Source organism: Triticum aestivum, chromosome 2A, assembly GCF_018294505.1.
Source record: "Triticum aestivum cultivar Chinese Spring chromosome 2A, IWGSC CS RefSeq v2.1, whole genome shotgun sequence".
Classification (NCBI taxonomy): Eukaryota; Viridiplantae; Streptophyta; class Magnoliopsida; order Poales; family Poaceae; genus Triticum; species Triticum aestivum.
The window spans coordinates 137,888,956-137,916,679 of record NC_057797.1 but is presented as its reverse complement, the minus strand read 5'-3'; the positions used below and the strand labels follow the sequence as shown (position 1 = coordinate 137,916,679).

The window sequence follows — 27,724 nt, the reverse complement described above, 5'->3', positions numbered from 1 at the left end:
TCGAGCTCTCTTCTCTGGGGCTACCAATTCTTCGCAAACCCCTCAGCCGCCGGCCTTTCAGTCAGCGCGCCCTGGACCCCTCTGGGACTTCCTTCGAGCAAGCAGGTAAGCATCATCGGTGCCCTAAATTTGGATACGATTCAGAACTGAGAGCGAAAGCGCATCCGTAGTCCGGCATATGCTGTCTGTCCCTGTCTGCTGCTGAAGTCCGTCCCGGTGTTAAATTTCTGTCCGCATAACCGGCCGGTGTGTCGAATTTTGTCAAGTCATATGACAAGAATTTCTCTTCTTTTTTGGCTACGAATCACCAAGCTGAGAGAGAGACACCTCCGTATTCTTTACCATGAATCGTCAAGAAATGTCACGAGGTTCAAACCGGGCAAAGCACTAAGGTGCACTTGACAAGAAACGGGAATGGAAACAAAAGCATGGCCACACTTTTGATGCGTGGCACCTAATGCTGACCTTTGAAAGCTGGAAGCATATTCCTGCAGGCCAAGCCGCAGGTTCTCCCCTGAATCTGCTTGCCACAGCCACATCTTCACGACCCTTCTGCAGCACACAAGAGATGCCGTGGTATGACCATCGCGCAGCCAAAAGGGACCTAATCGTCAGGATTCAGCAGCCAAGAAACAACGAGGATACAGGGTTGTTCCCTCGTTTTGCCGCATCATCATCATCATCCTTAGTCCCATGGTTCAGGTGTGATTCAGTGATGGTTCAGGTGGGATCCTTAGTCCCAAATCTGTGATCGATACTGATGGCTTTTGCTGCTATTGGGCTGCAGGGAGTTATCATGCACAGCTTAGGAAGCACAATTCTTCTTCTTCTGGTAATACTATGTGTGGTGTTGCTGTTAGAAGGGGCAGCAGCTTGCTCAGGCGGGCGATGCGAGGTCGGTCACGTTTCTATCTGTCTATCCTCCTCGCCGGCCTTGCCATGACCGTGAGATATTTCTTCTGGAGATATAATAGAGGTCTGGTCTGACGCTGGGATTTGCAGCTCGGCGACCGATGCTCGTCAGAAGCCGACTGCGGGTCCGAGCTCTACTGCTACAACTGCTGGATCGAGTTCGCCGGCAAAAGGTGCGTCCGGACGACGGTCGCCGACCCGTTCAAGATAGCTGTGAGTGGTGGACTCGTGCTACTCTGCCATTGCTCTGTTTTCTTCTACTCATCTCCATTTCTGCAACTGTTCGTTATCTAGTGCTGCTCATCTTTCATTCCTTATTAGGATACATCGTTGCCGTTCAACAAGTACGCGTTCCTGACGACGCACAACTCGTTCTCGATCCGCGGCGAGCCGTCCCACACCGGAGTCCCGCGGATCACGCTTTACAACCAGGACGATTCGGTCACCGATCAACTGAATGTCTGAATGTGACCCATCACTACTTCAAATTTGCTGGTAATTTCAGTCAGTCAGTTCTTGGATTCTGACTGAACTGCGCGGTCCGCCTTCCGCAGAACGGAGTCCGGGCGCTGATGCTGGACGTGTACGACTTCCGCGACGACATTTGGCTTTGCCACTCAAAGGGAGGGAAGTGCTTCGACTTCACGGCGTTCGTGAGTAAATTGAACTTGACTAGTGTTCTAGGACGGCATTGGAACTGAAGATTGTAGTATCATCGGTGATTCTGCAGGAGCCGGCCATCGGCACCATGATGGAGGTCGAGGCGTTCTTGTCGGCGAACCCGTCGGAGATCGTGACGCTGATCCTGGAGGACTATGTCAGCGCTGACCACGGCCTGTCCAAGTTGTTCGACAGCGCGGGCCTGACCAAGTACTGGTTCCCGGTGTCGAGCATGCCGCGGGACGGCGGCGACTGGCCTCGCGTCCGCGACATGATCAGGCGCAACCACCGCCTCCTCGTCTTCACCTCCGACGAGACGAAGCAGCGCGCCGAGGGGATCGCGTACCAGTGGAACTTCATGGTCGAAAACCAGTGTAAGATTCAGCGGTGGGAATTTCTCAGAACGAAGCCGAGATGCTGATCATGTGGTGGCGCATGCAGACGGCGATGGCGGGATGAGCTCTCGCGCGTGCCACAGGCGCGCCGAGTCCCTGGCCCTCGACAACCGGACGAGGTCGCTGGTCCTGGTGAACTACTTTCACACGGTGCCGCTCCGGGTGACGGCGTGCGTGGAGCACTCGCTGGGGCTCGCGGACGTGCTCCGGGCGTGCCACGCCGCCGCCGCCGACCGCTGGGCCAACTTCCTGGCCGTCGATTACTACAAGGTACCGCGCGCGCTACTTTGCCTGTACTAATCCGTGGAATGCCTCAAACTTGTTCGGTTTCAGAGAAGCGACGGCGGCGGCGTGTTCGAGGCCACGGACATGCTCAACGGGATGCTCATCTGCGGCCGCGACGACGTGCGCGCGTGCACGGTGAGATCTCCGTTTTTCTCCTTCCTCCGGTAAATAATCGAGTGAAAATCGTGACGAGCAGCTTTGTTTGCGTGCCTTCTTGCTGCTGCAGAAACGAACTCTGAAGGACGTGCTGTATGGCCTGCTCGGCAAGGCTGGGCTGATGCCGGGTCACGGTGGGACGACGAGGACATGAGAAGTCGTTCGGTTCTTGTTGGTTGTGCTTGTCATGAACTCATGTCGCGTGTGCAGCAATGCGTGAGAGATTGGATTGGGTGCCAGGGAGGACGGACAGGACCAGCCTTGCTGCGCTCGTGCACCGGTGCACGCCGGCCGTGAGAGCGCAACTACTGCTGGTGGATGCTAGTACTCCATTGTACTGCTGGTACTGACACTGATATTGTCGAGAGAGAAAAGTTGTTGCTCCATGCAGACGTTGGATAGGTGCGGGTGGGATCGGGACATTCGTGGACATTTGTGGTATGGTACTGATACTGCTGGTACTGTCCAGAGAGAAAAGTTGTTGATTCATGCAGACTTGTCATTAGCCAGACTTGTTTAGCAAAAAGTAAAAGAAAAGGTTTTAGAGAAACTAGTATAAATGCCCATGCGTTGCACCGGGCAAAAAAAATCTTTAAAAACTACTTTGTCTCTCACTATGTGCCACTTTCAGTATGCTCATCGTCAACGAAGGGCGTGTGGATCTTTTTCCCCGCCGGGTCTTCTGGATCTATTATGTTTAGGTTTCCAGGGGATCTGTCCAAATTCAACCAGTTTTTGTGGTCTTCGGAGTTTCTACATGCCATCTTATGGTCTACATCAACAACTTGTCAGCCCCTTCTTCCATGTTTGTAAGGACACGTGTTACTTAATCTTTGGCCTTAGGCCTTTTTGCAAGTAAAAGTAAAAGAAAAGGCTTTAGAGAAAGATGTTTACGAGAACAAGGAGAATTGGTCATCAGACGATTTCCTCTAAATTATACGTACATCCCGTAAAACGGCTTTTAAGAAAAGCTTTTTAGATGAGCGATAGGAGTTGCTCTAAGGCCTCACAGGACCAACGTACCAAACAGCCGACATCTTAGAAGTGTAGATCAAAATGATCCAAATTATAGACATACGAACAAATACCGGGCCAAGTCAATTCCTTCGAAGACAAACACTGATCGTATCCCATGAGATCCGCCGGAGATACACCTTCACACGTCCTCCAACTATGTTAGACACACCTTTAGGACGGGGGCTAGAGATAAAAAAAAACTTCATCTTCAAGGAGCCACCGCCGCCTTCTTTCTTGAGCAAGACAAACATCTATCTATGCGTACCAATAAAGTATGATATGATGCGTTTCTCCATTTTTTGGCTTGTTCACCCACACTATAAATTTCCGGTCCTCCAAAATAATGATTTGTTTTTGTGCACAATGTTGTTACCATTCTTTTTACCCATCAATTGTTGCTTTTTCCTTCGAGCGTGCTGGCTGATATCTATTGGGCCTCACTCGTCGCTCAAACAAAGCCGGCGCAGCAACACAGTCAGGAAAAACGAGGCAAAAATAATTGTTCGAGTGTAAGACATGAACTTGTGACCTACCATCCTATTCCTAAATGTGCAGCAAAGTGAGCTAGCTATCGTGTATGCAGAAAAGATGAGGTTTCCAATTTTTGATATACTCATATTGGACGACCTTGGTCAGGCCCGCGCTGTGGAACAGCTTGGACAGTACGTGTGCGGTGTGCCATATTGGATGGATTCCCATGTACGAATCTCTATGGCTACACAAGGAGTGAACATCAGGTCGTCCTTTCAGCTATTGAACTGTCCCACCTTGCTTTCTTACACCGAATCGCATCAATTTATATATGTCTATGAATTAAAATTAATAAGCCGCCTCAAGGAGTATGTCTCATTTGGTCACAATATGAGCACACTCTTGTGTGAGGAAGGAAGAAATTAAATCCCGCTATTATGAGTTGTTGAGCACGAAGGGAAACAATTACTTGTGTGAGAAGAATGAAATAAATTCGGCAGCAAAAATGAATAAATTAGAAGAATGAATAAATAAATTCCATTCATTAAATCCTCTTATGAGCAGGAAGGAAAAGAATTCAAAGAAGAAATAACTTCGTATTATGAGCAATTGAGCACGTAGAATTTTTTTAAGAGATATGCATTTGGCAGGAAAGAATGGAACTAGAAGGACTCTGGGATGAGAGAGAGGACCCATTAAATAAACGGGCTTGCATGCTAAAACTAACTCGACTCAGATTTAACCAAGTCTCAGTTCACCTTGCAACATTTTGTCCCATCGTTTGCAACATTTATTGTTACCGGTTGCAGCATCTGTCTTGCTAGTTGTAGCATGCCATCCCTCGTCGATTGTAGCACGTCATCTTATCACTCGCAACATCCTCCATTGAAGGTTGTAGCATTTTAGTCAGAATGGTTGCAGCATATGTTGGAGTTGCTTGTAGTACCGTTGCAATATTTTTCCTCGCCGTTTGCAACATCCAGCCGTGCCGATCGTAGCACCACAACTACGCTCACGTCACTCGACTGAGACTTCGTTAAATCGTAGTCCATCGAGTCTAGACAACCCTTAAATAAATGAGGTCATCACACACGCTAAGTAACCTACATGTACCCGCGCAAAAATAACTTGCATGTATGTTGCGTACTCCATTTCCTGATAATGTTGTTTCGAATTTCATGTGGTACATATAAATTATGCTTGGTTATGTTTATATGGAGTAAGGAATTATTTAGGGCAGTGTGGAAGTTAAGTTTTTTTCAAGGGAAGTGCGAAAGTAAAGTTAACAGTTGATTGATTTGTAGCTAATGGAAATGAACTCCGTGAATATTAATTTTCACTTTTATGCTTGATGGTTAGAACAACAAGTTTACTCCCACATTGCTTTGTCATGGAGTTATCATCATGTAATAATAATGATTACTATGGATGTGAGAGCATGTTGTGAGAAGACCAAAATTATAATGTTGGGGAATCAGTGTTGACATCACGTATATGTAAGTTCAGGATGCTCACCTGTTTTGTTTTTTAAACTATGTTTTGTTGGCCATGGCAGAAGAACACGACACAATTCGCTACCGGAAACACGCCCAAGTTCAAGGTAGAGACGAAGAAGGTGGATGGTGACGACAATGAAGTGTATGCAACTATGTTCAGTCAAGAAGTTGATAGCCTCCATTTCAAAAGAAGAAGAAGAAGAAGAAGAAGAAGAAGAAGAAGAAGAAGTTGATATCCTCACACCTTAACATAATCTGCATTCAGAATTATAATTGTGTGCGGTCAATAAGGAAATTCACCGCCTGATATGTCAAAGACATGATTAGTGTTGAACCAAGTGAAGAGGAATGTGACGGTTGCAACACATGAGGAATTACAAGTCGATGCAGGGAGGGGCTCGTGAAATCGGCATAGTAGAGTGTAATGACTTAGCTCACCGCCTCCAGATTGATCACATTTGTTGTAAATAGGTAGACAACTGACCACCATCAACGATGGTGACAAAGAGAAGAAGTGGCAATATAGATGACTTGCTAGAAGTATGTGAGAGCTAAGTTTTCTCATTGCAATGCACGAGCATCTGTGCTAGTCCCAACGAAAGCTAAAAAATTCAAAACGAAGTGTTCTCTATCGGCAAAGGCCGAGATCCATCACACCTCCATGGATTTATAGGCACAAGATACAAGGCAGACCGGCAGCAGCGGGAGGCAGGGGAAACCCTACCGCCCTGTGCGCCCGAGACACGAGCGAAGGGGTACAGGGAGTCCTATGCTAGCTGGTGACGGTACGTTAAACTTGTCTTTCAACCCCGCCCTGGCGATCACGAACGTGTAAGATGAACAAAGGGATTAAGGGAAGAATCCCCGATCGAGAAATTGAGAATCGCAGTACGATTCCTCAACGCACTCCGGCGTACGTAGGATCTCACAAAGAAACCATTTCAATAACTAGCGCGTACTACTACTACTACATCCAGCGAAGATGCCCTCTCTCGTGCACACAAGCTGCTGTAACGTACTGATTTGAAAGCTCTTCCGTGCTTTAACGTACAGAGGGGGAAAGGTGCCCTCCCTTCCCTTGTAATGTGTGATCTTCAAGTAATCGAACTGGCACTCGAGGTGCACGACGCTAAAGTTATGGGATTGTTTTAAAGTAAAATCCCCGTAGCTTTTCTCTGTACGCAAACATCCGGTAGATTTGGCACTTTTTGGTACTATTGTACTAGTAGATGAATGCGCGTGCTACGGGCGACCACTCATGCACAGTAATAATGTATTCATTGGCTATTTCAAATTATTAAGCATGCATTTGCATTATTATAAAACCTTAAATGATAATAAAGCGCACTGGAATAAATAAATGCCTAAAACATAAATCAACGCATTGAAGCCTGTTAATTTTTTTTTGACCCGGTAGCGAAAATCCCTTTAATGATAATGGTAGTTTTCTAAGGCTGGTCATAGTGGAGAGTAACTTAGACTAGTAACATACATATGTTACTAGTCTATGTTACTACCTTCATAGTGGGTAGTGTCATAGGTGTGGTAACATAGTTGCCTTCATTTATTACTTTGTAGACTCATTATGCATTGGAAACCGCTATGTGATGGTAACATATTATGTTACTCTATTTGCCTCTCTCCTCATTAACTCCTTAGGCTGGTCATAGTGGGAGTAACATAGGTAGTAACATAGATGCCACATAAGCAAAATTGGTGATGTGGCAAGTAGTTAATGAGGAGAGAGACAAATAGAGTAACATAATATGTTACCATCACCTAGCGGTTCCCAATGCTAAATGAGTCTATGAAGTAATAAATGAAATGATGCATGACACTACATATATGTTACTACCCACTATAAAGGTAGTAACATAGCCTAGTAACATATACATGTTACTAGTCTAAGTTACTCCCCACTATGACCAGCCTAAGGGGATAAAACAACCTGGGACGGAGCCCATTATTGAATTGAATTCAATTTGGGCCCTACCGCTGTCTGTGCTCCGCTCAAATGACCGATCTGAGGGATCGTCGCAACAGAAACCCAAGCAACTATTTCCCTTGATTTTTCGGATCAAACCAAACAGAGGCGGTGTCGACTGTCTATTTGCTTGTCGGCGACTACTACGCGCTTGGAGCTTGATCTACCGCAGAGGAACGCGAGGGCCGCAACTACTTGATGACAATCGCGGAAATGGCACAGAGGCATTCATGCCATGATAGAGTTGGTGGCGAGCGTGGTGACGTGGTGAGCCACTAAAGGGAGAGCGCTGGGTCGAGGTGCGGGCAGGCGGTGCGGCAGCCCCGTCGGCCATGAGCTGACGATAGTAACAACGCATGGCATGGTGGCTATTGTTTTTTTTTTTTTTTGAGGAATTGGCATGGAGGCTGCGTGGGGAGGGAAGGTTGGGCCACTAAGGTATAATGTTTCCATGTCAAACTTTAGTTTAGGAAGATGTGATTTCTTGTGGGCATGAAATGCCTCCTTTTTCATGCACACAAGTACATCTAAACCATGCCCGTTGTATATTACCACGATTGCTCTCTGAAATGAAAAAAAATAAACTGTAGCTACAAAACAGGCGATGAATGCCGTCGCCATCACTTCCCACTCCGGCTTCGCCGACCCGACGAGGTGTCATCTTCTCTCCCTCCGTTCGAGCTAGCTAGGAGTCTGCTATGGAGGTGCTTCGTGCGTTATCTTCCACTACTCCGGCACCAAGGGGTGCGCCGGCTTCCGGACTTATGGAGGCCGAAGGGCAGCCCCCTCTTTCTTCTTCTTCGACGCTGCAACAGCCATTTGCGCCTTGCGGAGTCGACGGGATGGGCTTCGAGGCCGATGTTACTCCTTCACCGTTGAGGCGCAGCGGGCGTCATCATGTTGGGGCTGACGGATCCGCAGTCACCGACGATGATTCTTTGGTGAAGGCCATGCGTAGGACTGCTGCTCGCAACCTCGACTTCGAAGGTTATCCATGTTTGTACACGATGGCTCCGCACGTGGTCTATCCTGCAGAAGCCGGAGGACAGGGACCTTTTTATGATGGCGTCTACACGGCTGAAGCGTACGGCCAGGAAGGTTTTCTACCCACATGGATGGCGGTGTGATTTACGGATAGGATCTACCGCTTCCTAGGCTGGACATGATTTATTGCTTGGCTTTGTATCGAATTATTTCAATTTAGAGTGCCCTGAACTTTTTGCCTGTGCATCTAACTATGCAGAGGCTGGGCTTTCTTTCAATATGACTGTATCATCTCGATATATCTATTCAATGAAAAGTCCTTTATCGAAAAAAAGCTACAAAACAGGCAACTAAATCACCGTGATTGCTTCATGAGAAATACCCGAAGGTTAAGTTATTTTCGGAAGATGTAAAATGTAAATAAATTGCCATGATTTATTGGTTTACCAAACAGAAAGTAGGTTACCCCACCCGATTGATATGCATCAATTGCATTACCAATTTGATTTGAGGATAATCGGACAAGGTAAAAAAAACTGGATGTAGAGGTTGGGGTGAGTGTTTCGTGAATGAAAGATAAGACAGACAACAAAACGTTAAGTTCTTTTTAAGTAGGCGAGATGAGATGCTGGCGCCTTGTCCACAGTAAATCAAGAACTATTTCTGTTGCCTAGGACTTTGAAGTTACTGATTGGTAATTTAAATGATGTGGCATAGAATTAAATGAAAAAAAGAGAGAATTGAGTATTATATTATGATACCGTATCATAATAAATACTATACTACTATGTGTCATCCATGCCAATAAACAAAATTATATACGATAATACTATTATGCATTACAAAGCTAGTATCATACATTAGTATCATAGATATGATACTAATTTATGATATTACCCATTACAAGCAGCCTAATCTCATAAACATGAGCTGACATCATATCATTTGTTGCTCTGGGAAGTCTGACTGATTCACCAAGGACCACACTGAGACTGCATGCATACTGCTGACTTCCATGACAAGCAAAGGGGAAAAGGCAAAAAGGAGCAGCCCACACCGGCCGCGGCCGGTCCACTCTGTCCGGCCCAGCCGGCCCGGGCCCGCACTAAACCCCCGCCCGGCCTCCTCCATCCTTATATACCCTGTCCGTTTCCCACACCTCTCCGCACCCCGGCCGACCACCGCCTGCCCGTCCCCTGCCCGCCTCCTCCGCCTCGCCGCGATGGCCGCCCCGACGACGCCGCTGCTCAAGGACAAGCTGGACATCGTCATCCCGACGATCCGCAACCTCGACTTCCTGGAGATGTGGCGGCCCTTCTTCCAGCCCTACCACCTCATCATCGTGCAGGACGGCGACCCGGCCAAGGTCATCAAGGTGCCCGAGGGCTTCGACTACGAGCTCTACAACCGCAACGACGTCAACCGCATCCTCGGCCCCAAGGCCTCCTGCATCTCCTTCAAGGACTCGGCCTGCCGCTGCTTCGGATACATGGTCTCCAAGAAGAAGTACATCTACACCATCGACGACGACTGCTTCGTGAGTGCTCTGCTCTCTCGCCGTCTCGCTTACGAAATCTTCCGATGTAGTTGTGTGATTTGGCTCGAGCGCGCTGGATCGCGTCCGAATTTGGTCGGAATTATGCAGTGTCCTGCACTGTGTGATTTTGTCACGGGACGGGAGGTGGATTTTGGTGTGGGTGGGGCTCAGATCTGGTTGGGGGAATTGAGGAGAAACGCGAGATCTCTCATTAATTTCTTCGTGGGGAGGGTGCTGCATTACATTGTTACTCGTGTCAGTTATGATCGCCCAGTTCACTCGCGTGTAAAATCACGTGATTCGTAGCCTGTAATCTGGGTAGTTTTTTTTGAGAGGAAGTGATCTGGGTAGGTAAATGCAAATTTTCACCAGATGACTGACTGATATATCTAGTTGGCACTGTATAGCGTGATAGTCGCATCTATAGATCTAACAATGTTAGTTCAGTTTTGGATATCAATATGAAGTACATAGGGACTGAAATGAGCAAACAAACACACTAAAATGTGTCTATACATTCAGAAAAAAGTTAAAACATCTTATATTTGTGAACGGAGGGAGTATGAGGCATTGGAGGTGGCCACACTGGTTTGGTCCTGTGTTGCTTGCAGTTGGATGGGTATGAGGTGGAGTTGTAAGCTATGGATATGTGGTGTTGGTAGTTTGTTACCCCACAATTGTGGTAGGATTAATAATTTCTGATATAACAATGCAACCGTACAATTGTAAGTATCGCCTGCCGCCTTACTTTGTCACTTATGCCGATGCATCTTTTCTTGTGTCTGAGGGTCCTCATCAGTACTTTTAGCTTTGGGATAAATGATTGTCTAACAATTTTGAAATGATTGCATCTTGTGTGGATCGATCCGGAGCCTAAAGTGATGGCATATATGGACTGAGCGATAGATGTGACCATCCTTTTTCTTTAATGGGCTACATACCTTCTTCTAGTTGGATTTATCTCTAGTTATAAAACATACCTTGGCGCGAGGTGTTTGTTTTGACAGCTACCTTGACACAAGGTATGTAAAATAACAATTGTGTATTCACGTGAGGGTCCCACCTACTTGCTAAATAATTTTAATTTTGTTGGATCTCTGAGATGGCCTATGAAGCAGAGATCTAGTACAAAAGCAAAGTTCTAACTGTAAGAATCGGTCTCTGGCCTGCATTTGTCATTCATTTACCTAGAAAATAGTACACCATATTCTCTTTCATGGCATCACCTGCAGTCAAGGGGGTTCTGTAATAGTTTTCTAGTTTAGTTGACAGACATGCTAGCACACACGCCATTGTTTTGGTCTCCCATTCTTAATTGGTAGGTATATTTGGTGATGCAGCAGATGCCATGCCATTAGCCCATTGCTAACCTATTATGTTCACAAAATCTCAGGTTGCTAAGGACCCATCAGGAAAGGACATCAATGCACTCGAGCAGCACATCAAGAATCTTCTGAGCCCTTCAACTCCATTTTTCTTCAATACTCTGTACGACCCTTACCGTGAGGGTGCTGATTTTGTTCGTGGGTACCCCTTCAGCCTTCGCGAGGGTGCCCCGACTGCTGTTTCTCATGGGCTTTGGCTCAACATTCCAGACTATGATGCCCCTACCCAGCTTGTGAAGCCTCGTGAGAGAAATAACAGGTGAGAATTTTACATTTGGCACTTCAATATTTTAAACAATCTCTTCTTTCTGATCTGATGTTTCTTTCTTGGGATCAGGTATGTTGATGCTGTTCTTACAATCCCGAAGGGTACCTTGTTTCCAATGTGTGGAATGAACCTCGCGTTTGACCGCGAGCTCATTGGTCCTGCAATGTACTTTGGCCTTATGGGTGATGGCCAGCCTATTGGTCGCTACGATGATATGTGGGCTGGATGGTGCACCAAGGTACATTCTGTCATTTTCTTTGAAACTGTATTGGTGTTATGTCTGTGAATGCAAACTGAACATGTTGGTTGGTTGGCATGGACAATTAGTTATATCTAGTGCAAGCGGATGCTAAATTGTATCTAGCCCATTTCCAGTTCTTTGTACTGAATTATCTGTTCTCTGTCTACACAGGTGATTACTGATCATTTGAGCCTGGGTATTAAGACTGGTCTGCCCTACATCTGGCACAGCAAAGCAAGCAACCCATTTGTGAACCTAAAGAAGGAATACAACGGCATCTTCTGGCAGGAGGAGCTGATCCCCTTCTTCCAGTCCGTGACTCTCTCAAAGGAGGCCACCACTGTCCAGAAGTGTTACCTTGAGCTGGCCAAGCAGGTGAGGGCGAAGCTGGGCAAGGTGGATGGCTACTTCAACAAGCTTGCTGATGCCATGGTCACATGGATCGAGGCTTGGGATGAGCTCAACCCACCAAAGGGTGCAATTACCACCACCAACGGCCCTGCTCTGAAGAGCAAGTGAGACTGTGAGAGGCAGTAGCATACATATACAGTTCGCTTGTTCGTGTGAACTATCCATACTGAAATACTCCTGTTTTGGTTAGTGCCGATGAGATGAGAAATATCACTTCGTTGTAACTTAAAGTTTACCTTCTTCCCTGGACAACTGCCCTGGTGGTTTTAGGGAATTTACATTTTTGCTTGTGTTGGGACAGTTGTATTGTCGGAATCGGATCACCTTCAAATAGAATAAAGTTACTGGTTATGCCCATACATAGTTTCTTTTGTTTTTATCACATTACTTATACAGCCAAGAACCCTAGAGGATGTATTACTTGTTTCACGGATTAAGCATTATGTCACAGCTACATGTACGTTTCTTTAAGATTTTTTTTTTGAAGATGTGCAATTCTGAATTCGTACTCATTCTTTAAACTCAGAGATGTTCATTCTGAACTCTATCTGGGCATCTTATTTTCAGAGAAAAGGGAGCACCCCCTGGTTTCATACATCCCAGCAGCCCTCGAATGCAGGTGCACGCGCAAGCATCAGAACTTTTTTTTTTTTGCGAACACAAGCAACAGAACTAATATAGGAGTAGGTCTTAAACAGGACTTTAAAGATAGCCTAGCCAAAAAAAAAAGAATTTAAAGTTATCTACAAGTCGGCTGGCTACATACAGCACAAGAAAACAGAGCCAACAGGAGCGCTTCCAGGTCGTTTGTCGGCCCACAGGCCACATTGCCACAACATGTAGCACCAGCGTCGAGGACCAGTCAGGGCGTATCTCCTTTTGGCTTGGAACTCGCTTGTGCTTTCCAGGTTTGTAAACAACTCGACAAAGCACGGCAATAAAGTGGAAATCGTGTGATTTCTTAATGACCAGGTATATACTCCACAAGGCAGCAGTGGCACACATGTTGAGAGCAGGTCTGGAAACAAGTGCCCAAAGCAGAGCAATAGGGTGGAAATCTTGTCCAGTAGCAGAGACGCAACAGCCCGTGTAAGCACAAACATGTGATTTCTATTCAGGTATCTTTAGACTCTTCTAAAAAAAGGTATCTTGTAGAGAAACAAAAAGAAGATTGTTTCTGAACCTTCACATGCTATTCTGAACTGTTGTCGCCGTTGAGTTTCAGAAATTTTGGCCAGTTTGGATGCAGACGTCTGTTAATAGCGCACAGAAAAGAGCATCCATGCATGCCAGACGAGCGCCGTTGCCGGGGATCGAACCCGACAGGCGGGAATACTTACCACTATACTACAACGACTTTTGTTGTGTGCATTTGCAAAACATCTTATACATGATACGAGCACAGATCCAGATATAGATTTCCCTCCAATAATAAGCACAAGAACCGCTTGTATATATACCCAGCGTTTGCAGTTGCAGAGTATAATACCGTGGACTACCATTAAGAGAGCTTCAAAGTATAGAACAAGCAGAAAAAGGAAGAAACACGAATCGTTCACGCTGCTACGTATCATGGCACACTTCCCAGGTCCCATCGTCTCTGTGATCAGACGATCAACGCTAGTTATCGGGACAGTGTCAGAGCATCTCTAACAGACCCCTTAAAATGGGGCGGCTTATAAAATTGCGATGACTATATGGATTTGACCTTTTTTGGGGCCAGACCAGAGTCTGTATAGTCGTCCGGTCCGTAAATGATTTTATAGTGGCTTGCAACCCCCCTCCCCATGGTATATCTACTGGTTTGCGGCTGGAATATGGGTCGGAACCCTATCCGCGCGCCGCCGCAAATCCAAATCCCTCCCCTGATTTCTTGCCACCGACGACCTCAATCCCCCTTGATATGGCGCGGAATGTGGTCGGCGGGCCGTGGCGCCAGTGGTGGCGACGACCCCGAGCGGAGGCGGTGCGTCCAAGCCGACGGCGCGAGGAAAATGGTCGGCGAAAGTACACAAACCGCGGGCTCTCGCCGCCACAGTCTATCCTCCGCCGCGAGACGGAGGAGTACGATCACAGGCAGGGGCTCCTCCATCGCAAGCTGTCCTGCGGCTCCTCCTCTACGGGCAGCTCCTTCGCCGGTGCCTCAAACTCCCGTACGCCGCTCACCCCGGTGAAAAGGGAGCCGGAGGAGCTCCCGCTGCTCCGCGCGGTGAAGATGGAGCTCGATGAGGTGGAGCTGGAGTGGCGGGGCGTTGGCGTCGTCGGGCCGGAGGATTTCCTCCCCCCGGCAGTGGCCACCATCCTCGCGGGCAGTGCGCGGGAGGAGGAGGAATTGGCGCAGTGTTGCCGCCGGGAGGAGGAGGTCAATGACGTCCTGTTCGAGGAGGGCCTCGCGAGGGCGTGCAAAATCGAGGAGAAGGAGGGGGAGTGGCGCTGCGAACGCGAATCGCGGGACGCCAAGTACGTCGACCTCACCTCCGACACCAACGACGAGTAGTCCCGGCCGTCCCCGCAACATCGCCACCGCACCCGCGGGGCTAACCGGTGAGCCCTATTTTGGCCAGTTTTAGGGACAGGGTAGGCCGACGCGCTTTCCGCCGCCGATGAACTATATGTATGTATGAATGATCATCTTTTGTTTGTATGTATGAATGATCATCTCTAGTGTTTCTCGTTCATTTCTCGCGTGAAACATTTTTTCAGAAGTTTACAGTTTTACATACGGTTTCTAATTGGCTGTAGACAAATTCGCCCCTTATATCACCTCCGACGCGAACTGTAGACCGCTTATAAGGGCTAGCCTTATAAGGCCAACTCCAGCGCGCGACCCCATCCCGCCCGGGTGCGTCCGTTTGTGGTAGAACAGACGAATAGCGCAGCCCAACGCGCGGCCCGAAATGAACAAATGTCCGGATTTCGTCCGTTTTTTGACCCATTCACGGCACAAACTTGCACCGAATTTGGGCTGAAACGAACATTGCGCGGATGGGCTAGACGCACGCCCTTGTCCTCCCCGTGGCCCGCCTGTCGGGGACACTAGCACTTCATTCGCCTCCAACGCCTCCACCCGCTCTCCCTCGGCCCACCCCGCCGCCGGCGCCGCCACTATTCTCCGGCCGCCTCCTCACTGCTCACCCCCCGCCGTCCATACCAAACCACGTCTTGACATGGCCGCCACCACGCCCGCGCTTTCGTAGGAGTTTTGGCCGACGCTTGGAGGATACTACCTAGCTGATGGTATATATCCTCATTGGTCAACTTTTGTGAAGACAATCTCAAACCCCCAAGGTGAGAAGAGAAAGAGATTTGTCCAAATGCAAGAGAGTGCTAGAAAGGATGTGGAACGTGCTTTTGGTGTGCTTCAATCCCGATGAGGTATCGTCTGAAACCCTGCACTGACATGGGATGAAGGGAAGCTTTAGGAGGTGATGACTGCTTGTGTGATCATGCACAACATGATCGTCAAGGACGAGCGTGATAACAACATCTTCGACCAAGGATTTAATTTTCAAGGTTAAAATGTTGAGCCCCTGCACCAAGAACCGGCCACATTTGAACAGTTCGCTCAATTTCATCATGAACTGCATGATTAACACACTCATTTGGATTTTCAAAATGACTTGGTTGAGCACATGTGGACTCACATTGTCAACCAATAGATGTATTGGTTCATTATTTTCATTCAAGACAATTTCGATTTAGTTGTAAAACTATTTTATTAGAGACAATTTTGATTGGGTTGTAAAACTATTTTATTTTCAGACAAGTAATTTTTGGAGGCGCAAACTAGTTTTGAGCATTAAAATATGAATATATGGCCATTTTTAGCCGTGACAGACAGGATGGGGCCAAAGAATGCGTCCGCGCGTTAGGTACACGACCACCGCATCCCAGGACAAGTCCGGATACGATCTCATTGCTCTACCCAAACGGACAGAATCCGGGCTAAACGGACGTCCGTTTGAGGTTATGCGCTGGAGTTGGCCTAAAGGGTCTCCTAAAGATGCTCTCACTGTCTAGGTTCTATTCGGCCATGGTGGTGATGCCCTGAGCACTCAGATGGATCACCATGGAACCAGGCCAGGAAAAATACCTCCATGTTTACCTATCTGACGAATATTTTTTGTGGCACATGCAGTCGCTAAGAACTGTACCCCTGCTGGGCCAGCAGTGAAGATGATGGCAGGGCAGGAAGGAAACATATTCAATCATCAGGACATCCAATGGCGCAACCAGCTGCACTGCTGCCCGTACTTTTCGCGCAGCTAGCGCCATGACGTGACGACTGACGACTGGAGGAGGGCCTGCCGTCTGCTTTAGCACCACTGCACCAGTAGCAGTGCTAGCAGCTGCGGCTGCGTTGGCGAGATTGGAATATCGGATTGGACATGGACGGCGCCGACAGAGGGAAGACTATTCGCCCGCGGCGGGGAACAAATGGTGGTGGCCGGCCACTTGAAAGCCCCGGGGGGCCTCACGCCTGACTGATATATTTGAGTGTTTGGTTCGTGTCCTGCGCCACAGCCAACGGGAAGCTATATATAGGAACTAGATCGTTAATGGCGCGCACTGCCGCGCCCGTCTAATTTTGCTCTATAATTTTTAGGGATAGGAAGAAATCTGTATATAATTGTTTACAATGCTTTGGAATGGTGTTGTGATTTCTTGCTTCTCATGCTTATCTCCTTCATTTTACAAATCATGGTATGTAATTGAAGAGAGGAATCCTACTGAATTGCAAGAAAGCAGTGTGTTGATCTTTTTTCTTAGGTCTGATGGACTTGTAGCTGGTTCATGTTTGGATCTGAGTGTATGAGTCTTAGGATGGTTGATGAATAATTGGATACATGTTGTGATTGATCGTGACCACTTTTGCCTCCTACAAAAAGTTCTCTCACAAAGGCCCCCGTCACAAAATCTCAAAAATAGAAATATTGAGGAAAAACTAATATATTTGAGAAAATAAAATAGGCACTACAAATAAGGACAGACCCAGTGCATAGAAGCTCCCACACAAGGTGGGGTCTGGGGAGGGATTATAGGAACCTAGTCTTACCCCTGCAAAGTGCAATGCAGAGAGGCTGGTTCGAACCCAGGACCTCTTGGCACAAGTGGGGAGGACTTCACCACTGCGCCAGGCCTGCCCTCAAAATAGGCACTACAAATACTTCATAAATTTTTTACAACACATATTCTCGCCCGCAAGAGAATTTTACATTTAGCAATATTCATACCTGAAATTGGAAAATGATACTGTAGTAGTTTACCGAAAAATTGGCAATGTAGTATCTGATGGTCTAAACAATTATGAAGAAGCTAGGAAATGATCAGGTCACACTGACGAAAATGTTCAAGCCTGGAGAGCTGGAGAGTACAATCATCAGCATGCGAATTACACCGATAAAACAATAAGCTTCAGATAACAGTACATTTGGGTTCTAAACGATATGTTGATCGATCACAAAGCTAATAAATTATCAGGGTACACCGGTCAAAATGTGCAGGCGTGGTGAATTGGAGAGTATGTACTAATAAATTGCTAATATAAGCAGTGCTTCTACTAATATAATTATGAAGTGCACATGCTACCAAAATGTAAGTACACTGGAGAGATCATAAGTTTCAGACACGAGTCATTTTGTCTCGAAAAGTATCTACTCGATCGATAAAAAATCTAACAAATAATATAATGGCGTACTCACAATAATATTTGAGTCAAAGAAAACAAGATAAGCTTCAGATAACAGCATTCTGAAGTGGTGACGCGAACGCTGATCAAGAAATGAAATGGAAAATGAACAACAGAAAGCGCAAGGCATTACCTGCTTGCTCACCTTCCCAGCTGACGAATGATTTGCCGGCGATGGGTGGAATGTGCAGCGCACCCGCATGGCGAAGTCGAGCTGGATGCCTCACTTGTGGCCTTCCTGGCCTCCTGCGTCAATCCAATCGGCACATCAGATTCAGAGGCAACGGACAAAGGAAATAAGATGCAGAAGGCCAGGAATCAAGAATTGCAAGATGCAGTGGACTACCTGAATCTTCAATTGCGAGATGGAGAAGAACAGGAGTGGTGAATCATTGTACCTGCTTGCCCTTTTCTACACTCCTACCTGACTCCTCCCCGGCCACGATGGGACGCGGGCGAGCTACGTAGTCCGTGAGGTCCTTGCTCTGGTCGTCGACAGCGACGTCCTCCTCCTCGGCGATGCAGAGGCTTTCGCTGTCAATGCTACTAACCCACTCGCTGACGTGGTCGCTCAGGGAGTTGTGGCGACCCACTGGTTTGGGACCTTGGTCGGTGGCGGCGAATCGTCTGCCATCTCCTTCTTTTTCTTGCGGCCCGCCCTCGTCGTGCGTGTCCGACGTGTACCCGCCGTCGGGGGATAGAGCCGCCGCCGCGCCATGCGCCTTTGCCATCCCCTCGATAGACTGGCTGGGTGCCTCTTCCGTTCCGTTAGGGGCTATGGAGGAAGTGTAGAGGGGAGGGGGTTGGACCATACCGGCGGAGAAGTAGTCCCGCAGCATCATGTCGCGGATCGACAGCGCATCGAGGAGGGAGTAACGCCGCCGCATCGAGAGGAGGAAGGACGGCTACGCGGAGGAACAGAGGGGAACTGTTCGGTCGGGGGCTGGGCAACGTGGGCTGTTAGCGTGGGAGTGGGAATAAGTGGGCCGGCCCAATTATGTACAGGAAGAGGAGGTTGCTCCGCGGAGCAGCGGCCCGCGAGACGGCGCGCGACGCGGGCGGGCGAGGAATGATGCCCGAATTTGATCTCGATCGTAGGTTCGAGGATCCGACGACAGAGACAGTTAGATCGCTGTGGAGGCTTATAGCTAGCTTCGTTATGCTGTTTCTCAATAGGAGGCGCTGCTCCTAGGGGAACATCCTCCTCTTCCGTTTTAAGTTTTAACCTTGTTCAGCGCAATACATAATTTTAAATAGCCGGCTATAGCTTTTTTATGGTCCCGCTATAGCCTTTTCAGTAGGGTGTCGTTAAATGGTCGCCTTCATAAATAGCTCACTATAACTGATTTGGAGGCGCGGCGCTATTTCCTATAGCGCGCTCTTTAAAACATTGCCGCAATACAACTTCCATCGTCTCAACAGCCCGCTGAAAATATTAGTTGTTTAATCCCCGATGCATCTTCTTGTTGCTGGGTGTTAGGTTTTTTCTTTCTTTTCTTGTTTTGCTGGGTGTTAGGTTTTTTCAGTTTCTCAGAGAATAAATGCATGCAATGTGAGCCTTGTTCAAGTGCATGGCCATAGATTTTTGGATGTGTTTGGTTGGTTACTCGCATCGATTTTGGACACTTTGTGTCTCTGGCCCAACTCAACCTGACCGAGTGAATGCAGGTCAAAACCAAGTTTCACATATTGTTTGTTTGTCTGCATCCTCTCTGGCTTTGACTGAGTAGAAACATTAGAATTTGTGTTTGGTTGTCTGCATGTTCTACCCCAGATGTAAAGAGTTGTTGTTTGGTTAAATACTACACATGTGATGTGATAATCTCTTCTAGAAGTGGTGAGGTTACCAACACACACACACACACAACAACAACAACAACAACAACAACAACAACAACAACGGCATATATAGCGTAACCATAACGATAACATAAACCTTAAGCATAAGCGTAAACCATAAGAATAAGCACAACCAAAACCATAAGCATAACCTTAGTCATAGCATAGCCATCACCATAGCAGTTCAAACAGTATAGCATCACTACAATACCACATAGTCTTCAAAGTTGATTAACATAGCATAGATAACAATGATCGATCCTAAGCAACATCAGCAGCACCACCCTCAACAGCAACAACACCCTCATCAACACCTTCAACATCCATGTTGAATGCTTTGTGGTGCCGCAAGCAATTTGCCACAACCTGGTCGTTGAAGACGAGGACCCTCAAGTTCGAGCTCACCAACTTGAAGGTGACAATACTCTCGTCATGATCTCATGGGCTACATAGAAGGTGGCCCAACCCTTATCAAGGGTGAGCCTGCCATTGATCATCTTCGTGGTGACCTTCCAGGTGTTGCCGTTGTTCGTCGTCAGCCTGAACATCTCTAGGACGGGGATGAGTGATGAGTCCCTTTAGTGATCCGGTAAAGGAGCAGAAAGGTTCTCACCTTTTTCCCTAGAGGTGACCTTGAGTTATCGAACCCATGAGAGGAAGTGCGCCTTTAGCACAAGGGTTTTTAGCATGCTTTGCAAGAGTATTAAATTACAGTTTAACCATATCAAAATCAAGTTGCACAATCGAACACTTATATATAGAAATAGTCATGGTTATGAGGACTTATTCTTGCAACCATTTTTTCCGAACGAGATCATGATGATATTGGTTTGTGCTCTAAAAGTCACCCGTCAAGATGTGCTTGCAACATATCGAAGTGGGGGATCTGTCCAAATTATGTCTTGACCGTCACGCATCCTACATCAAGAGTCAGTTGTCCAACTAAAGGTCCTATCCATCGCGCGAGGTTGCCTTAGTAATTAAGATAAAATTAGGCAAAAGCATCGGGCCTTTAATGACTACACCTCTTGTATTACCAGAGATAGGACTCACACTATCATACTAAACCTTTATGTCACTGGTGTTCGGAATAGTGTTTTATGGTCTCTCTGCCCTTAGCCTCTCCGTGGCTCGATCTCTATGATTATAGGTACCTGCAGGGACAAAGATCGTGAACGAGACAAGAGCCAACTACATAGCAATTTTATTTCACACATTCAAGACATCCGATGAGTGATATTTTTACACTCATTTACCCTTTATATAAACCAAGATATTTCATTAAAACTAAGATATTTGCTCCGATATTGCTACTAATTACTAATGAATGAAAAGAATTCCACAAATCATCTCTTTGATGTGTTTCCATAGGAAATTGGCAAAAAGGGGAACAAATCAAGTGTGAACGTGGGAAGTAGTGAAGGAAGAGATAGAAGAAATCAGGAGGAGGCGCACCATAAGACACAACACAAAAGACGTCGTTCCATATGACCGCGTCCGCTCGCATGAGCGGTCGTATGGCCTAGAAACCAAGGCATCTCGTCTAGCGGAACAACTTTTATAAAGGGGGCCATGTCGAAATGTGAATAGAACGTTCCATGATGATACATGTTTGTCCTAGTAGGTCACGTTTTCTGTCAGCATGTACATCTGTTACGATTTTATGACAGAATCAAGATAGTCATACCTGTGCTGTCATAGAAGTGTTCCATGACAATATTCAAATTATCATCACAGAAGTGTCCCCTTCCATGACGATAAATGGCGCATCATGAAAGTGTTTTCGTCAAGAGTAACCGACACGTGGCATCCACCATAATGGGCCGCCGATAAGCTATCGGGTGCCGGTTTGGATTCGATAACCCATTAACAGCCCGGACCAAAGGCAATTTCCACGTGTCAAATTCTCATTCACCAACGGAACCACGTGTCAGCTCGGCGTTGCGACAAATGTTAACCGTCCAATGGACGGGAGGCACTAATGAAACATTGACACGTGGAATGGCCCAACTATGGCCCATTTAGGTTAAAAAGGCTGACCCATTTGACTTGGTCAAAAGTTAGTGGGTCGGCCCATGGAAAGCCTATTAACGGTCTGTTTGCATATAGCCCATTTACGGCCCGGTTACTCATGGCCCGTTATGGCCTTTCTGAATGCGGCCAATAGTGTCACGTGGGCTATCCAATATGATTCCAGCCCGTTGTCACTTTCGGCCCATGTATGGCCCGCGACATCTTTTGGCCCATATGAGGCCTTTTGTATCTCTGGACCCTTTAACAGCCCGTGGTGATTCTAGCCCATAATGAGCATTAAATTGCTTTGGACCCAGTAATGGCCCATGATCCAGTTAGGCCATTTTGAAACCATGTTATCTTTTTGCCTTCTAAGGGCCCATAAATTCTTGGGATCATTTCCGACCCTTGATTACTTATGGTGCGTCACCGGACTGTTCTGCTAATGGGCCAAATTCAGCCCATGGTTACAATCGGCTCGTTTGTGGCCCGTTAACCCATTGGGTCATTTTCATCGCGTCATCTATTCCGCCCATTAATGACCCATTATATCTTTCTATAGGATTAAGCTCGTGTTATCTTCCGCTTGTTAACAACCCGCTATGGTTTAGGCCCATAAATTAACGGTTTCGATTTTGGCCCGTTTATAGCCCATACGGTCCGGTTTTGGCCCATGGATCCTATGGCATGTAGGAGGCCCATGGATCCCACGGCCCGTAGGAGGCCCATGGTTACTATGACAGATAGCAGACTCATAGTAATTGCAAGCCCATTACGGGGCCCATTATGGGCAGTGGCCCAGTCCCCTCGATGAAGGGCCCATGTCACTTTGTTCTACTACCTCCTTCCTGGTTTATTGGCCCCCTTCGCATTTTGTGCCAAAATTTGACTATTAATTTCACTAACAAGATGATATTGTATGTCACGAAAAATTATATCGTTGGATTCATGTTTGAACATAGTTTCTAATGATATTATTTTTTATGACATGCATTAAAATTTTGTTAGTTAAATTTAAGATCAAAACTTGGCATAGAATACGAAGGGGACTAATAAACCATGAGGGATGTAGTAGTTATTAATTATACACTGCTTATTTTGGCATATTTTGACCAAGTAACCTTGGGGGCGAGCCGTGCTAAGCAAATATACAACATACCAGGAAAAATGTAGCACACCGAAGCATATATTATAGGAAATTACATTCACGGGGCAATCAAAGATTGATGCTGATGCGAATAAATGAACAGAGGTTAACGATCTACAACCTCACAATCTGCAACCTCAGCGCAAATGATGCCCATAAGCATCTGAGCAAGTTCTTTCTTCTTTGTTATATTATCACTGAAATCATCGATCAGCTGTTGTTGTGCAAGAATGTGCACCTCTGATTCTTCCACTATTTCCATCATTGCTTCAGCCAGTAATTGGTTCACAAATATACATCTTTTCCATTATATTAGAGATAGAGGAAACTGAACAGATTTGGATTGTGATTTTGGCAGGCTTGTATCACTGATAGTGGAGAGTGTCTCTACCACTGCATCATAACTTAAATTAGGTGGGAAACTGAACAAATTAATCAAGAGTTATTGCCATATTACCTGTAGTAGATTTATTGGAGAGAAACAATGAGGTTGCCTTGCTGTCTTGAGACTTTGTCTTCTTATCTTCAGCAGCCTGCACCAAATTAACACAATATGGCACTGATATTATTGGCCATGTCAGTTAATAGGAAAGCAACATTGGCATAATGCATGTTTGGGCAACCAGACCACACCACCCTACACCAAATTAACACAATATGGCACTGCTATCATCGGCCAGGTAAGTTAATAGGAAAGCAACATTGACATAATAAACGATTGAACAACCAGACCACACCACTTGATTTTAGTAGTGTGCAATATATGATATAGTACAATCATGCAGCTCAGTATGCAAAACTACCAAGGTAGTTTTCCTTATAAAATCTACATTAGTGCCTTAATTATACATTTTTCTACAAGTAAATTTAGATCATATAATTAGTGTAGGGTATTGAAGGTTGGATTCACACCGATGCTACTTAATAAACTACATACTGATGTAAAAATATAGTGATATACAACATGTACTTACATCAGCATTAGAGCGCATAGCATTGCTGCAACATAGTTTCCACGAACACGATCCCAGTTTAGGACGTTTTTATCATCTAAGCATATTTTCTACAAGAGAGGTGCGCAAGACACATGTAGAAAAATCTAGGTTCAAATGTGACCTGTCTGCTATAAAATTTCATTATGCGAGGATACACACACGCTTCCTAGCAAGGAGTGGATATACTTTTGCTGGACTGCAGGGGACTGGTTCTTTGTCCACTGGAATCTGGTTATTATCTGCATGAGTTGGGTTTCTCTGTGCTGGAGCAGTTCCTAGGAGCACCGGAGTTGGGTTACTATCTCTTGGAGTATGGATCTTTTGTAAAGACCTTGTTTGTACCGCTTCAGATTTTAACAAAGCCATCTTCCGCTTACATGCCATGTACAAGAGAATGGTGCTTCAGTTATAAAACATGCTATGGCAGAGAGATGGAATAGGTACTGAAGAATAGAAAGGCATGACATATTGACATGTACTCCCTCCATCCAGAAATAAATGGGTGTATCTGGACATATTTTAGTTCTGGATACATCCATTTTTATCCCTTTCCATGACAAGTAATCTAGACGGAGGGAGTATGATGTACAAGCTAAGGATACGATAGGACAAGAGAGTAAAAGAAACACTAGTTGAATGTAAAATTGTATGATAGCTAGAATAGGTACAAAAAAACAGGAAGGCGACATATTCACATGTATGACGGGCAAACTAAGATGGCATTGCAATAAAATAGTAGAACAACACTTCGATGTAAAAAATAGTATGGTACATGGATGGAGTACATACTGATGAACAACAATGCATGAGATATTCAGAAGGATGATGTCCAAACTAAGCATATGGCATTGCGACAGAGTAGAGTGACAGTACTTGAATTTGAAAACATGTTATCATGAATGGAATAGGTACTGAAAAATAGGAAGTCATGAAATATTCACATGTATGATCAGCAGGGCATTGCAATGGAGTAGATGCATTGCAAGACATTATATGCATGGCCAAGTTAGAGCAAGGACCTTGTGGGGTGAATAGGAATCATCATCTCTCTGCAACTCTTCCGAAGAACTACATTTAACTATTCCATCATATTGGATATCCTTGACGTCGAGTTTGTTGGCCATTACATTGCTCCGCGAGTTTCTTTTCATGGATTTGTTCAGATATTCAATATCATTGTGTGCAACAATATCTAACATGCATGGAAGACAACTAGTAGTGAGATTATGTAATGAGTGTCTGTAGGAGATGACTTAAATAGTAGGAGTCGACTTAAATAACAACAATAGGTTGATACCTCAAAAACTAAAGAGAGAGCACACATGATAGCTACAAAATATATATTGTTTCTACTCGAGATTAACTAGATGGCACACAAAAGTACTAAAGAACAACATCATAGCTAATACTAGAAAGGGTATAATCGCCAGCTTTTGGGATAGCTTTGGCCGAGGGACGATAACTATGGAACAATGATAACTCAGGCATAATCCGAAGTAAGACTCTAAGAGATCAACATGATTGTATAGTGACAAGTGATAATATATTTTCCATGCTTAGATGAATAACAGAGCCATAAATGTTGCACACAAGTAAGATGAGGGTACAACCTATCTTGCCGCCCTTAGTAAGAGTGAGCATCATCTGTAAACTCGTTGGTGGCGCCGCAGTTGTTGTGGTTGTTCATGTTGGGTAGACACATTCAAGGTAGGGTACTCTTGAGTGGGGAGTATAGCTCCCTTCTGGTGTATGCTTCCCTTGTTGGAGTAGCTCCGGTGAGAAGGATGATGTGGCTAAAGATGCAGAAAACAAAAAATGTTAAGAATAACACATATCTGTGATCTGAAGAAATACTGTAAGAGATCAACACTAAGGTAAGCGACTGCGAAGGAAATACGCCCTAGAGGCAATAATAAAGTTGTTATTTATATTTCCTTATATCATTATAAATGTTTATTATTCATGCTAGAATTGTATTAGCCAAAAACTTGATACATGTGTGGATACATAGGCAAAACACAATGTCCCTAGTAAGCCTCTACTAGACTAGCTCGTTAATCAAAGATAGTTAAGTTTCCTAACCATAGACATGTGTTGTCATTTGATGAACGGGATCACATCATTAGGAGAATGATGTGATGGACAAGACCCATCTGTTAGCTTAGCATAATGATCGTTAAGTTTTATTGATATTGCTTTCTACATGACTTATACATATTCCTCTGACTATGAGATTATGCAACTCCCGAATACCGGAGGAACACCTTGTGTGCTATCAAACGTCACAACATAACTGAGTGATTATAAAGATGCTCTACAGGTGTCCCCGAAGGTGTTTGTTGGGTTGGCATAGATCAAGATTAGGATTTGTCACTCCGAGTATCGGAGAGGTATCTCTGGGCCCTCTCAGTAATGCACATCATAATAAGCCTTGCAAGCAATGTGACTAATGAGTTAGTTGCGGGATGATACATTACGGAACGAGTAAAGAGACTTACCGTTAATGAGATTGAACTAGGTATGGAGATACCGATGATCGAATCTCAGGCAAGTAACATACCGATGACAAAAGGAATTACGTATGTTGTCATAAGGTTCGACCGATAAAGATTTTCATAGAATATGTAGGAGCCAATATGGGCATCCAGATTCCGCTATTGGTTATTGACCAGAGAGGTGTCTCGGTCATGTCTACATAGTTCTCGGACCCGTAGGGTCCGCATGCTTAACGTTCGTTAACGATATAGTACTATATGAGTTATGTATGTTGGTGACCGAATGTTGTTCGGAGTCCCGGATGAGATCACAGACATGACGAGGAGCTCTGAAATGGTCCGGAGGTAAATATTGATATATAGGATGATATGGTTCAGCAAAGGGGTGAAGCCCATGGGGCTTTAGGTCGGTGCAAAAGGAGTTTTGCGGAGGCCAAAGGGCCAAACGCCGGAGACCCCGACGTCTGGGCCAGACGCCAAGGACCGTGGCATCTGGTCCTGGAAGTCCGAGAAGGACTCTTCCTTGCGGGCAAAATCGACTTTGAGGAGGCTTTTACTCCAAGTTTCGACCCCAGGGCTCAACATATAAATAGAGGGGCATGGCTAGCACCTTGAACACATCAAGAATCACCAAGCCGTGTGCCGTCAACCCTGTCCCCTCTAGTTTATCCTTCGTCATAGTTTCCGTTGTGCTTGGCGAAGCCCTGCGGAGATTGTTCTTCACCAACACCGTCACCAAGCCGTCGTGCTGCCGGAACTCATCTACTACTTCGCCTGTCTTGCTGGATCAAGAAGGCAAGGATGTCATCGAGCTGAATGTGTGCTGAACGCGGAGGTGCCGTACGTTCGGTACTTGATCGGGACGGATCGTGAAGGTGTACGCGACTACATTAACCGCGTTGATAAACGCTTCTGCTTTGCGATCTTCAAGGGTATGAAGATGCTCTCCCCATCTTATTGCTATGCATCTCCTAGATAGATCTTGCGTGAGCGTAGGAATTTTTTTGGAATTGCATGCTACGTTCCCCAATAGACTGGTCACATGTTAGTCGACTGAAAGCTAAATTGGGGTCACACACATTTTTGTGTGCACTGTCCGATCTATGTTGGATGGCTCCGTCTTGTGCCTCCCTGCTGTCACTATTTAGGATCTTCCTCGAACAACCAGCGACCACCGGCAGAGCAGCCTACCTCTGCTCTCCCTAGTTGTGGCAGCTCCGACCTCGACCCCGCCCCCGCCCCACCGCACTGATGTGGTTGCGCCACCGCCGACCATACCTCAAAGAGTCGCTGTCATCTAGATTCAACGCCAGTAGTACCTTGACCCCACGCAACCATAAGATA

At 46.0% G+C, this 27,724-nt stretch overlaps 3 protein-coding genes across 7 annotated transcripts; 2 read left to right on the top strand and 1 right to left on the bottom strand.

Annotated features, from left to right (window-relative positions):
- The first annotated feature begins 237 nt into the window (after nt 1–237).
- On the top strand, nt 238–2,968 carry LOC123185009 (PI-PLC X domain-containing protein At5g67130). 2 transcript variants are annotated; one of them, XM_044597030.1, is made up of 9 exons: nt 238–702; nt 788–895; nt 1,003–1,085; nt 1,234–1,371; nt 1,467–1,565; nt 1,643–1,946; nt 2,014–2,237; nt 2,301–2,387; nt 2,479–2,968. In XM_044597030.1, the coding sequence occupies exons 2-9, from the start codon at nt 841–843 to the stop codon at nt 2,560–2,562; spliced, it is 1,074 nt and encodes a 357-aa protein (XP_044452965.1). In that variant the 5' UTR covers nt 238–702; nt 788–840; the 3' UTR covers nt 2,563–2,968. The 2 variants fall into 2 exon arrangements, with proteins under 2 accessions (XP_044452965.1, XP_044452964.1); XM_044597029.1 differs by having other exon boundaries at nt 263–702; nt 1,003–1,125.
- Nucleotides 2,969–9,515: 6,547 nt separating this feature from the next.
- Nucleotides 9,516–12,559, top strand: LOC123188000 (UDP-arabinopyranose mutase 3). Its single transcript, XM_044600027.1, has 4 exons — nt 9,516–9,897; nt 11,291–11,541; nt 11,620–11,788; nt 11,963–12,559. The coding sequence occupies exons 1-4, from the start codon at nt 9,583–9,585 to the stop codon at nt 12,308–12,310; spliced, it is 1,083 nt and encodes a 360-aa protein (XP_044455962.1). The 5' UTR covers nt 9,516–9,582; the 3' UTR covers nt 12,311–12,559.
- Nucleotides 12,560–17,136: 4,577 nt separating this feature from the next.
- LOC123188001 (uncharacterized) lies at nt 17,137–18,843 on the bottom strand. 4 transcript variants are annotated; one of them, XR_006494290.1, is made up of 3 exons: nt 18,238–18,843; nt 18,025–18,137; nt 17,137–17,566 (listed from the first exon to the last, which is right to left on the bottom strand). XR_006494290.1 is itself a non-coding variant. In XM_044600029.1 (2 exons), the coding sequence occupies exon 1, from the start codon at nt 18,776–18,778 to the stop codon at nt 18,281–18,283; it is 498 nt and encodes a 165-aa protein (XP_044455964.1). In that variant the 5' UTR covers nt 18,779–18,843; the 3' UTR covers nt 17,137–17,566; nt 18,025–18,280. The 4 variants fall into 4 exon arrangements, 2 of the variants coding, with proteins under 2 accessions (XP_044455964.1, XP_044455965.1); XR_006494291.1 differs by having other exon boundaries at nt 18,037–18,137; XM_044600029.1 differs by having other exon boundaries at nt 18,025–18,843.
- Nucleotides 18,844–27,724: the final 8,881 nt, after the last annotated feature.